At 39.0% G+C, this 14262-nt stretch overlaps 1 protein-coding gene across 16 annotated transcripts in view; it reads right to left on the bottom strand.

The window, feature by feature from the left end:
• Positions 1-14262, bottom strand: part of mmd (disintegrin and metalloproteinase domain-containing protein mind-meld) — a 642845-nt gene that overhangs the window by 62874 nt on the left and 565709 nt on the right. For 13 of the 16 annotated variants that reach the window (XM_069509480.1, XM_069509491.1, XM_069509485.1 and 10 more), the window contains one exon: positions 3634-3782. In XM_069509480.1, the coding sequence (XP_069365581.1) occupies positions 3634-3782 (149 nt within the window). The remainder of the gene's footprint in view (positions 1-3633; positions 3783-14262) is intronic. The other 3 variants (XM_069509481.1, XM_034984260.2, XM_034984261.2) reach the window with 1 other exon arrangement.

The raw sequence follows: 14262 nt of genomic DNA, 5'->3' as shown, positions 1-14262 counted from the left end.
ATGGAGATATTATAGATTATGAGCACAAGAACATGATGGCATTTGAAATACAACGATTCCGTGACTTAGTAAAACGTTGGGAGCGGATTGAAATATACTTCGATACATCGCCCTGCAGCGGCGGCCATTGTGGTGCCGCTTACCGCATAAATCGTTCCAGCAGCACAATTTGTTGGCACAAACCCTTTTGTCGGTGAACTCCGAGGTATTTGTAACGGGTTACTGAAGACTTATTTAGCATACTATTTTTTTGTTTTATGTAGGTTATCAACAGGACATCATCATCTCAATCTCCTGGAGCAGAAGTCTCCTTTCAGAATGAGAAAAGTTTAGGCCATAGTCCACCACGCTGGTTAAATGCGGGCTGGTAAACTTCACACTGAAATTTCGCCAAATCAGTCATTCGGATGCGCTGTGAAAAAGTAATACACAGAGAGACACAATTTCGCATTTATAATATTCATCACCTTCATCATCATCAATCCATTACCGGCTCACTACTGAGCACGCGATTCCTCTCAGAGCGAGGAGGGTTTGGACAGCAGCGCCGGCATCGGCTATTTGTGGTGCGATCCAAGCGGCTTACCGCATAAATCGTTCCAGCAGCACAATTTGTTGGCACAAAACCCTTTTGTCGGTGAACTTCCGATGTATATTTCTAACGGGTTACTGAAGACTTATTTAAAACAGTATTTTAAGAGACGTAATTAATTTCTTAACAACATGACACGGTAGGTACCATAATTATTATCAAAAGTTTATCAAGTTTGATTGACATCGTTTATGATACAGCTGAATCAAAAACAAAATATCATTCGTTCAAAACAAAAATCTTCAATGCTCTTTCGAATCCATCTGTTTCTGTACTAGTCTTCAGAATGTAGTTCGTATCACAAAAATATCATCTAATAAAAATCACAGAGCCAAATCAAAAAAATATATATCATTCGTTCAAAACAAGAATCTTCAATGCTCTTTCGTATCCATCTCTATGAGTAGTTCAGGATGTTGTTCGTATCACAAAAATATCATCCAATAAAAATCACAGAGCCAACTATATGGTCAGACTACAGCCAAGTGAATTATGCAATAGGGCGGAAGTTGGAAACTTTTTTCAGCTTCCTTGTTCGAGTGAGTAAACTGAGAACTTTTGATGAATTCAGTTCCTATAGAAAAATTGTTCGTTACTGTTGAATAGTTGAGCGAGCACTGTGTGCAATTGCGAATCATGAGGTAAGGAATTCTTCCCATGGAAATAAAGGACTCTTTTATTCTTGCCTAACAATGAAATCGCTTATTTTTAGGGTTATGTACCTCAAAAGGAAAAACGGAACCCTTATGGGATCACTTTGATGTCTGTCTGTCTGTCTGTCTGTCAAGAAACCTACAGGGTACTTCCCGTTGACCTAGAATCATGAATTTGGCAGGTAGGTGGGTCTAGCTGGCAGTAGGAGGAAAATCTGAAAACCGTGAATTTGTGGTTACATCACACACAAAAATAATTATGGTCATGAACATTAGTATTTTCAATTTTTATTTATTTTTAAGATAACGCGTGTGCGAACTGACTCCTTTAAAAAGGAGCCCGGATGGGTTCGAAACTAGTCGGGCTAACGTTGACTAAACACGTGAGTATAGTCCGGTGTAAGATATGTATAATAACAGATAAGATCTGATTTTTAAAAATTTGGAAATTTAAGCACGCGCTGCTAGTTCTTCAATGACCTTCGATGATTTTATTTTTTTGGAATGACGTCAGCAGCATTTGACGCACGGTAAAAATACATGAGCAGAGGTATACATAATATTACAGTGGCAGAGGTCTCATCTTGCTCAGGCAGAGTCTTGCTTCTGACGTCACACGTATTTCCATGATTTACGATTTGCACCGAGTGCGCTGGATGCAATACATTTTTCAATAATGATAAATGCGTTGAACATGATCGAAAAGGCTTAGGATATAATAAGAATACCCAGAGTGAAAAATCAGAAAACTTAGAATCCAAATATTAAGTATATCAAAGGAAAATGTGACGGACTGACTGATCTATCAACGCACAGCTCAAACTATTGGACGGATCTGGCAGAAATTTGCCATACAGATAAGTATTATAGGACGTAGACGTCCGCATAGAAAGAATTTTTGAAAATTCAATCCATAAGGGGGTGAAATAGGGGGTTGATGATAAGACCCTTAAAATAACTGGAACGGAACAAAATAAGCTCCTATTTAAGTCTTTAATTTTTATTTTATTTTAAATTAAACATTGTGTGTATGTTAAAATTACAATTGTATTTTAGTTCGTATGCAAAGTATTGTTTTCACGTCGGGTTTCTCCTCAGACCGAGTTGTTTTGCTGAATGCTTCAGGAGCATTGTGTTTCAATGTTCAGGAGTATTACTTATATTTCAAGAAAATTGTGTCTGTTTTTCTGTCCGTCTGTCCGTCGTGTCTGTCAAGAAAACCTGTAGGGTACTTCCCGTTGACCAAAAATCGTGAAATTTGGCAGGCAGGTAGGTCTTATAGCACAGTAAAAGAAAAAAATCCGAAAACCGTGAATTTGTGGTTAAGTACATTAGTAAAAAAAATATATTGTGTTTATGAACAAAATAATTATATTTTCTCATATTTTATACCCCATAAATCTTAATCTGTTTATGCGTTTAGAAGTTATGGCGGAATATAGGAATTCACGTAGTTACATACATTCATGAATCCTGAAAATATTATATTTGTTTTTTTGGGCTATCGTGTAAAAATAATTAAGGTCTTAAATGATACCCTATATATGCCCTACCCTATATATCTGTTTAGGCGTTTAGAAGTTATGACGGAATAAAGAAACTGACGTACATACATACATGAATCCTCAAAACATTATATGTATCTGTTTTTTTAGGCTATCGTGTAAAAGTCTCTCAGGAACATTATATAACGTAATCACGTTTCAGAGCATATAAATAAAGTGGATTTAATTAAAATTGAAATGGAGATCTGAAAACTAATCCGTTGGGATCAAACGAACGCGCGTAGATCAACTTTTACATTACGAATTAAACTCACGTCACGGTCTTTTACTTTCTGAGCTGATAAATTAAAACTGTGTATAATGATATCTGATATTATGACAGGTTGAAAATTGAAAACCTAAACTTACTTAAAACTGATTAACAGACAACGCTCAGCTTAAGGGATGATTTATGCCAACACGTGGCGGGCACGAGCCATACGAGTAGATATATAGACCAGAGGGGAAGCTTCATACTAGCAGCTGGCTGTAGGTTCACTCACCCTAGCGCAGCTCACACACACCATGACGTGTCACGGACGCTCCGTTTGCCGCCAAACTGGGCACACGGAGCGTCCGTGGCACGTCGTGGTGTGCGTGAGCTAGTGTGAAGCTTCCCCTCTGGTCCTAAATAAGTGAGTTGTTTCAATAATTCTATGCAAAGCTTACGTATATTCCGTCGCCTCAGCTAGTAAAGTCAATATGTATTCGATGTGCTTGGTCCGCCGGCCCGACTTCTGGTTGTTCTGCTCGAGTTTGTTGCCGCACCGCCTGTTCATCTTTGTCCGCGCCTCAAAGATCACATGTGGGTGTGTTGGTTATTACATCAATCAGCAAAACTTACGTATATTCCGTTGCCTCAGATAGTACAGTTTGTATGTATTCGATGTGCTTGGTCCGCCGGCCCGACTTCTGGTTGTTCTGCTCGAGTTTGTTGCCGCACCCCCTGTTCATCTTTGTCCGCGCCTCAAAGATCACATGTGGGTGTTTCTGCTGAAACAAACCGATCGTCATGTTAGTTGGTGACCAAGAGCAGTTTCAAATCTAAAACTAGGTCCCAGATTCGATGTTTGACGAGCAAAGTTCAAAAAAGCTATTTTTTTATTTTATTTTGTTTATTTGTCACCTTTTCTCTTTATATATTTAGATTAAAAATTAATTTCAACTTGATAACTTCACGTTTTTGAAGACAGAGGTTCGTTTTTTCCTATTTTATTTTATTTTATTTTATTTTATTTTATTTGTTTTTTGCAATCAACAGCGATATATACAATATAATTTTACATAATAACAGACTGAAAATAAGGCCAAATAGGATTACAATTTTTTACAGATTACTTAAATAGATATTAAATATAAATTTATAACAGTACGTTTGATAATTTAAACAAGCTTTACAATAATATAATAATAAGAAAATATAAAAGTCAATTAACTAGTAAAAATACCTAGTAGGTGATTCACAACATATGTATGTGTGTGTGTATGTGTGAGTGTATGTGTGTCTGTGTGTGTGTGGGTGTATGGAGAACGTAAAAACGCAAAGCTTTATTTCAATTTACAATAATAATATAATGTTTCTCCATCTGCCGACAGCGGTGAGCGAGGGGAGTACTCGTGTTCCTTTCATCACTCACACGGATATTTTATTCAATACGCACAATACATGGAGCTTGGGGAAATATTGGAAAATCAAATTCTTTCCAACGTGAAAAGTGTGACATCCAATACAATCTGACGCTATGCTCGCAAGGTTTCATAGCGTTTTTAAACATACTTAAGACCTAAGTCACACAAAAGGCGCACAACGCATTTTTGGTTGCTATGCACGATTTTCAAAAACAGAAGTATTTTTTTATTTCGTTATAATGTTAGCCCTTAACTGTGATCTCATCTGGTGTTAAGTGATGATGCAGTCTAAGATGGAAGCGGGCTAACTTGAAAGGGATATTAAGGCAGTTTTATTAAACCCATAGGTGTACGGGAGCGGTGTGCAGGCTCGACCGTACCAAAGGGGAGATCTCCCACCGAGCGGTTGGTTGTGCTCGGTAGCGCCAGCTGGGCCGACGGTTATTATATATATTATTTATATTATATATATATATATATTATATATTATATATATTATATATTATAGTCCAGATTGCAGAAAACTCCGTTAGTGCGATTACTATCGGCGGTACATTTGTTCGGGACTACGTCATCGATTGAACAGCGCCATCTAGTTTCTATTGTGGTAACCGCCACAATAGGTACCCCTTATCGGTTTCTACGTGGCATCATACTGGAGTGCCAAATCGCTTGTCGGCACGGCTAAGCCGGTAGTGTAAGTTAGTGCAAGGCTCTATCCGGCAGATATTGTTACGAGAAAAATTTCTGCGACCACGAAGATTAGCTTTGACTCTGCTTCAATGTGCCTGGAGCCTAAGAATCGAAGCGCATTAATTTTCAAACAAGTTCTACTTCCCTGTTACGTGTATATCTATGAAAATACGTATCCTAAGGCATAATTTGATTTGGGCCGTAAAATGTAAGTGCCTTGGCTACGCACGTATTGAATAAGGCATTCGCGTGAGTGATGAAAGCGTGAACACGCATTCATTTTCCATTCACCGGCGAAACCGTATAAAGGCTTAGACAGACACAGCGCGACGCGCGATGGCCATATAATGATTTCACTGCCGTACTCAGAGTCACTTAATCGTTACTTAAGTTTAGTTAAAACGAGACAGAGCTATATCTCTCACATAAATCTGTCACGTTTTAACTAAACTTAAGTAACGATTAAGCGACTCTGAGTACGGCAGTTAGCTGTGCTAGTGACGTCTAGCCCCCCCAAGGGGAAGAATGAGCATAAAGGACAAGGAAGAGACAAAATAATTTGTAGGGAGTCAAGAAGGCGCAGGAAAACGCCAAGAGCAAGTACCGAACGGGCGCCCTCCCGCGATTTGGCCCATAGAACCAAGAGGTTGGCGGGGCCATAGGAGGTGGAGGTTTGTCCCAGGTTCTTCTCGGTAGGAATGGCTGGCATTCAGAACCAGTGGTAAATCCTTTTGACGATTCAAAAGCATTTATGAAAATTTATATATTAGTACATTTGTAAAGGTTAGTAAAAATCTGCTCTATTTTATTCTATTTTACCACTACTGAGCACAGGTCTCCTTAGGTCTACCATGCTGGCCAATTGGCAGGCTTCACACACCTTTGAAAACATTATGGAAAACTCTCAAACATGCACATTACCTCTCGATGCTTTCCTTCACCGTTAAAACAAGTGACATTAATAATAATTGCTTCGAACGCATATAACTGAAAAGTTAAAGGTGCGTGCCTGGGATTGAACTCCAGATTGTCCGGACAAAAGGCTGACGTCTTATAACCAATTGGCCTAAGTACATACATTAAAAAGAAACGGACCGAATTGAGAACCACCTCCTTTTTGGAATTCGGTTAAAATAACACCAACTTGGAAAGTTGCCGTCGCGTATCGTGTGTCCAAGGCTTTAGATGCATAAATAGTATTAAAACCCCTCACACGATCGGTTTTGTGTAGAAGGGTTCAGGGTGGAATAAAAGGCGTTTTAAGGCTCGCCATAGATTTTATGGCTAGGTTTTGAGCGATTTATGTCATGTGATTAGGATTTTTTTTTAAATATTATCAATTTATTTTATGACAAAGATAAACTTCATCATCGTCATCATGGTCAACCCATCACCGGCTCACTACAGAGCGCGGGTCTCCTCTCAGAGTGAGAAGGGTTTTGGCCATAGTCTAACACGCTGGCTATGTGCGGATTGGTAGACTTCACACACCTTTGAGAACATTATGGAGAACTCTCAGACATGCAGGTTTCCTCACGATGTTTTCCTTCACCGTTAAAGCAAGTGATATTTATTTAATTAAAACGCACATATTTCCGAAAAGTTTTAGTTTTAGTTTTAGTTTCATTGTTTTAGTAAATTTTTAAGATATTCCTATAAATAAGCATCTTAAGCAGGGATAGCCTAGTGGTTAGGACGTCCGCCTTTTAATCGGAGGTCGGGGGTTCGATCCCGGGCACGCACCCCTAACTTTTTGGACTATGTGCATTTCAAGCTATTAACTATCACTTGCTCTAACGGTGAAGGCAAATTTACTTCTCTAATCTCTGAGGCAAACATAGTGAGGAAACCTGCGTGCCTGAGAGTTTTCCATAATTTTCTCTAAGGTATTTCATGTCTGCCGATTCGTACTAGGCCAGCGTGGTGGCCTAAGCCCTTCTCATTCTGAGTGGAGACTCGTTTTCTGTAGGGAGCCAGCGATGGGTTGATCATGATGATCCACTGACATCACATAATATAAGTTCAGCTATTTTTACTCGGAAATAGCGGTCCACTTAATTTAAGGCAGGCATGCGAGATGCGGGTAGTTTGAAACTTCTGCACATACGATTAGCATATCGGCTATCCTGCGCTGAGCTGACAATAGCCGGAAACTGACGAAGTAACTACTAACTCGTGAATTACTGAACTGGCATATGACGGCGCATAATCTAACTACGGGCACCCATTTAAATAATTTTGTTTAACTTATATGAGCCGTGCTAGCCTAGTGGTTAACACGTCTGCCTCCTATTCTGAAGGTCGAGGGTTCGTACCCGGGCACGCACCTCTAACTTTTCGCGGTTGATTCTCTTGTATTTCTCTCTAAACTAAATTTAGAGTAACTGCATCTTTTTCTTTTTAATATTGCTAAAAAAGGACGGAACATGAATTTTACATTGGCACCGATTCTAAGCACAACCTAATTATAGAGTATTCGCACCCTCTTCTTACTATTATAATATGAAAAGGACAGAAGCAGTTTGACATTTCTAAATTTAATTTTTAGATGGTAAAACCCGTGATTTTAGCACGCACTCGCGAACCTACTGTTTAAATTTGTATTGTGCACTAAAATTTAGAGTATTTAAATGTGAAAGTCATATTCCGTTCCTTTTTTAGCATTAGTAAAAAGAAAAGGATGCAGATACTCTAAATTTAGTTTAGAGAGAGACTAGAGAATCGGGGCCATTTAAAGACTAAATTTTAGTGCACGCTACACAAACAATAGGCTCGCGACTGGCAGCTAAAGTCACGAGGTTTGACAGCTCTAAATTAAAATTAAAACTGTCAAACTGTGCCTGTCCTTTTCATATTACACTAGTAAGAAAAGGATGCTTCTACGTGCCATTGGCGAAGTGCATTGTGCTCTGAAAGCCATAAAGCAAATTAAGAAGAAAAGGATGCGAACACTTTAAAATTTAGTTGTGCATCAGTACCAGTTAGATGCCTAATGCGGGTGTCTTTTATGTAATTTTCGTTCAGGATAAAATGTCATCCTGTGATTTAATATTAAATCCCGTTGAAAATCTTTCATTTTCTCGAATTAAAAGTAGCCTGTGCCACTTTCCAGGTCTTTAACTATATCCATGCAGAAAATCACGCCAATCTGTTTCTCCGTTGTGGCGTGATTGAAGGACAAACTGACAAACCAATACACCAACAAACACCAAAATAACTAGCTTATGCTCGCGACTTCGTCCGCGTGGACTACACAAATTTCAAACCCCTATTTCACCCCCTTAGGGGTTGAATTTTCAAAAATCCTATCTTAGCGTATGCCTACGTCTTAATAACTATGTGCGTGCCAAATTTCAGCCCGATCCGTGCAGTAGTTTGAGCTGAGCGTTGATAGATCTATCAGTCAGTCAGTCACCTATTCCTTTTATATATTTAGACTAGATGATGCCCGCGACTTCGTCCGCGTGGATTTAGGTTTTCAAAAATCCCATGGAAACTCTTTGATTTACCGGGATAAAAAGCCTATGTCCTTCCCCGGGATGCAAGCTATATCCGTACCAAATTTCGTCAAAATCGGTTGAACGGATGGGCCGTGAAAGGCTAGCAGAATGACAGACAGACAGACACACTTTCGCGTTTATAATATTGATAGTATGGAAATATGGATATGGGTGGTGGCAAGAATTATAACGTCATAAAATGCAATTGCAAACGTGTTCCGGGTTGAATGTCATACCGAATATGTCCCAACTTACAGCACAGGCTGTCTAATATGCTAATCGTATACAAGAGCAGAGTAATGCAAGAGTTTCAAGCCACCCGCATGTCGCATACACGCCTTAAATTTAGGCAGACCGCTATTCTGAGTAGGTTTATGAAGTCATTGGCATCACCCGGGTGTCTTTTATGTAAATTTTATTTAGGATAAAATGTCTTCCTGTGATTTAATATTAAATCCCGTGGAAACTCTTTAATTTTATTTTAACTACAACGTTAGTTTTAGTATACGCAAAACCTGAAAGTAGTTTGTTCAGAATCAGTAACAGAATCGACTGCAATCATTTTTACAACGTGTTATATTTTGACCCAAAATTGCTTTAAAATCCTGGAAGTTTGGACACCTAGTTGAATGACCACATGGACCAGCTGATTCGAGCCGTGCGAGCGGGAGCGTGCACGATCGACATCAGCCGTCTCGTTCGCTCACAGCCGCTCGCTTGGGGTGACCATGATTTTGCGATGACAACGACTCAACACAACAAGCTTATAACTTCAAAAATTATCATTAAATATTTTTGATTTTTTTATATATATTCCTACTAGCTGATGCCCACGATATCGTTCGCGTGGATTTAGGTTTTTAAAAATCCCGTGGGAACTCTTTGATTTTCCAGGATAAAAAGTAGCCTATGCCATTTTCCAGATTTTCAACTATACCCATGCAAAAAATCACGTCAATTCGTTGCTCCGTTGCGACGTGATTGAAGGACAAACCAACAAACCAACAAACAAGCACACTCTCGCATTTATAATATGGGTAGTGATGTAAAATATTCGACACGTATGTATGTATGTATGTATATACTTTATTGCACCACAGAAACACAAATGACAGGTTACAAAAAGAAATCTTAATAAGTAGGTACAAAAAGGCGGTCTTATCGCTAAATAGCGATCTCTTCAACAACAAATGGACAATGGGAGGTGTTTCGTGTTTCGGTTTGTGCGTATACTAAAACTAACGTTGTATATCCATGCAGAAAATCATGTCAATCTGTTGCTCCATTACGGCGTGATTGAAGGACAAACTAACAAACTAATACACCAAAAAACACTTTCGCGGTGTAAGACCACGACGTATTTTGAATGGGGATAAGATTTATTAGCAAAGATTAGCAAAAGACCTATAAACTCTAGTCGTGGATATCTGTCGATCGTGTTCTCTCTCTATCTCTTTGTATAAGATCGAAAGCGTAAGGTAGCAATCGGTCCGATAACCTCGTCCCATACGCTTTATCTGTGACACTATGAAGAATTGCACTCATTTACTCGGGCAGCTCGGATGGGGTCACCTAGGTTTAAAGGCAATTTAAAGTGTGGCCAGAGTTGAAGCGTGACCAATTTACCCGTCTCTATCGTTGCTACTTTAACCATTTCTCAGTTACTTTTAGAATTAAGCATTTAAATGTGTTCATGTGTGTGATTTTTAGTAGCTGTTCACTGCATTAGAGGTAGTAGGTGCCACTAAAATGGCTGTTTAAATTATTCAGGTTGCCGTCTGAAATTCCGAATTAGAAGTAGGTAATTTGTGTTCGTTATATTTTGTAAGACAAACATATTATGGGTAAGACAAACCTACGTTATTTGTAAGACAAATATATTATGGGTAAGACAAACCTACGTTATTTGTAAGACAAACATATTATGGGTAAGACAAACCTACGCTATTTGTAAGACAAACATATTATGGGTAAGACAAACCTACGTTGTTTGTAAGACAAACATATTATGGGTAAGACAAACCTACGTTATTTGTAAGACAAACATATTATGGGTAAGACAAACCTACGTTATTTGTAAGACAAACATATTATGGGTAAGACAAACCTACGTTTTTTGGAATAAAGAACAGTCATTGGACTGTAAGTTAGATTTAGAAAATAATCATAGGCAGAAGTTTAAGCATAAGAAATATCACTTACTACCTTACGCTCGCGACTTCGTCCGCGTGGACTACACAAAGGCGTTGAATTTCAAAAATCCTTTCTTAGCGGATGCCTACGTCATAATAGCTATCTGCATGCCAAATTTCAGCATATGTCGTCAAGCCATCGTCACATAGCCGTCAAGACCCGCGCCGCTTGTGGTCTCGCTTATAACACAAGCCATAAACTCACTTTCAAAATATACCATGAATATAATCGGTCAAATATACGATTACAAGGACACTGCAAAGTGATTCCAATAGCATGAAGTATTCCCCCGATTTATTCTCAAACGATAGTTTTATGGCGGTAATATTCTACGCTATTTGAAGATTAAAATTTTCGAATGGTTTATGGCGAATAAATGTCTGGCGTATAAGAGATGATCGTGTTTTATCTGTGGCACATTCTTGGTTATTAATTTGCATTTCTGTCAGTTCTAGGTGCTCTCATAAAACTGCCGACTTCCTCAGTGTAAGTGCATCTACAACACTCCATACAAGAGAACAGAGAACTGATTGAATTACCTATTACTACTACCAGAATACCGGCCTGTCCGCTCAAGATTTATCTATAAAGAGATGATCGTGTTTTATCTGTGGCACATTAGGGGTTATAAATTTGCATTTCTGTCAGTTCTGGGTGCTTTCATAGTACTGCCGACTTCCTCAGTGTATGTACACCTACGAGTACTACCGAGACACCGGCCTGTCCGCACACGATTATTGTGTGACAAGGACAACGGTATATGTAAGTAAGGCCAGTAGGGCGATTTCGTAAAACCTGTATCAATAATTATTACAATCTCAATTCTTGTGATTGGCTGAATTTGTGCTATTCTTGTTGCAACAATGCATTGTAGCCAATAGTGAGCGAGCGTCAACCAATCAGAGGTGATTGCGATTGTGACATTGTAGCTGTCATTCTACCGCAATCGCGCAGCAGTGCTCGATCGCGTGACAACAAGGTCAAAACCAGAACAGAGCGGCAATAAAATATTGTGACTCGGTTGTAAGGCGAATAAGAGGCAATACTTTTCGGTATTGTAGAGCGTTGTCTCTGTCTCTCATACCTATATGACGTTTGGTCGGTCTCAATGACAGGGACAGCTCTCTACAAAATATCTGCTATCTCCTTCTAAATGTCGAAGTACATTACTTTCCACCGCGTACCTACTGTGCGTATTAATGGTTAGTGATTGATTTTGTTCCATAAGTCATTTTTGAAAAGAGCAACCGCATAGTTTCTTACTAAATGTTCTTACTTCATCATTTTTTTTTTTTTTTTTTTTTTTTTTTTTTTATTCAGATACAAGTTAGCCCTTGACTGCAATCTCACCTGGTGGTAAGTGATGATGCAGTCTAAGATGATAGCGGGCTAACCTGGAAGGGGTATGGCAGTTTTTATTAAACCCATACCCCTTTGGTTTCTACACGGCATCGTACCGGAACGCTAAATCGCTTGGCGGCACGGCTTTGCCGGTAGGGTGGATATCTGAACAATAAACAAATAAGCCATTGTTTTTATAGTAAGTTAATAATTAAACAGTAACAAGAAGTTACTCCTATCGAAACTGAGCCGGTGTCTCAGAGCACATTCAAGTAAACACTGTTAATTCACTAGCCTTGCGTTAGTAAATACCAATTAATAGTGTGATTAAAGGAGCTTTACAACCGACAACGTGAAATGAATTTAAACTACATGCAATAGAGTTCAGATTCGCTTATTAAGAATTGACTAGTGCAAGAGTAAGTCCCGCTTTCCTATTCCAACAGTAGCATGCTGCATGTAGGTACACAGTGTTGTTTGTAAGGAAATATATGCTTTATTGCGTTGGAAATAAAGGTGATAACGGTGTCTTATCGGTGGTTTTAGATTCGTGTAAAATCCCGGTCAACTGCAGTGACCCGGGTTCGTCGGACGCAAATTAGTTTTGGACTGTGCGGTCCGGATGACGCGGATCCGGATTCTTGGTTACCCGGATTTAATGATGTTAGACTTTGAGTGTGTGGCTTTTTAATGAGAACTGAGGTCTAGTGAGTTTCATTACATTTGTTTCATAGTGTGACAAATCTATATATATATAAAAGGAGAAGGTGACTGACTGACTGACTGACTGACTGACTGACTGACTGACTGACTGACTGATCTATCAACGCACAGCTCAAACTACTGGACGGATCGGGCTGAAATTTAGCATGCAGATAGCTATTATGACGTAGGCATCCGCTAAGAAAGGATTTTTGAAAATTCAACTCCTAAGGGGGTTAAATAGGGGTTTGAAATTTTGTAGTCCACGCGGACGAAGTCGCGAGCATAAGCTAGTCTTTCTATATATATATATATATATATATAAAAGGAGAAGGTGACTGACTGACTGACTGACTGATCTATCAACGCACAGCTCAAACTACTGGACGGATCGGGCTGAAATTTGGCATGCAGATAGCTATTATGACGTAGGCATCCGCTAAGAAAGGATTTTTGAAAATTCAACTCCTAAGGGGGTTAAATAGGGGTTTGAAATTTTGTAGTCCACGCGGACGAAGTCGCGAGCATAAGCTAGTCTTTATTTATAACTAGCTGCCCCGGCGAACTTCGTACCGCCTTAACAGTCGATTCTTTTTCAGGATTTTTTTAAAAATTTTCTCTTCGAAGAACTATCCTCGTACTTCAAGGAATACATATTCAAAATTTATGCAATGCATTTAAGGTTGAATATGACACAATATGCCATCTCAATGATCCCCTAAAGAAGCCTCTATCTTGACTATGAATTTCATTGTAAAAGATCTAAGGCTGTGATCTACAGAACGCACTTCGACTTTGCTCAGACTTAAAATAATGTGAGAAATATAACTATCTCTCGTTTTAACTGTGTCTTAAGTCTAAGCAAAGTCGGAGTGCGTTCTATAGATCTCACCCCTAAACGTACGGAAAGCGACTTTGTTTTATCCTAGGCAGAGATAAGCAAAAATATGGCGCTCTCTGAAACTGCTGATAAGAACATCGTAAATTAGCGCGAGACGAGAAATTATAAATTACTAGCTGAGGCCTGCGGTTCCGCTTCAGACGTCCGCTTTGTCGGTGACGCACGTTTCGGTCAGGGGTAATTTAATAAAAGCTTTCCCCGTATTTTTTGTACGATGAATGTCCCGTGAAAGTAACGTAGTTTCAAATTCTTATTAGATAAGACAGAGGCAAAGATAAAACTCCAGCTAGGCAAAGGCCCATAGATAATATTATATGTATTAAAAAAAACCGGCCAAGTGCGAGTCAGGCTCGCGCAACGAGGGTTCCGTACCACAGTCGTATTTTTTCGACATTTGCACGATAATTCAAAAACTGTAACTCATAAAAATAAATAAAAATCGGTTTTAGAATGCACAGGGAAAGACCTTTCATATGATACCCCACTTGATATAGTTATCTTACTTCGAAAATTG

The sequence above is a fragment of the Maniola hyperantus genome, chromosome 3, assembly GCF_902806685.2.
Source record: "Maniola hyperantus chromosome 3, iAphHyp1.2, whole genome shotgun sequence".
Lineage (NCBI taxonomy): Eukaryota > Metazoa > Arthropoda > Insecta > Lepidoptera > Nymphalidae > Maniola > Maniola hyperantus.
Note: the sequence above shows the minus strand (reverse complement) of the source record. Positions and strands in the feature narration are given on the sequence as shown.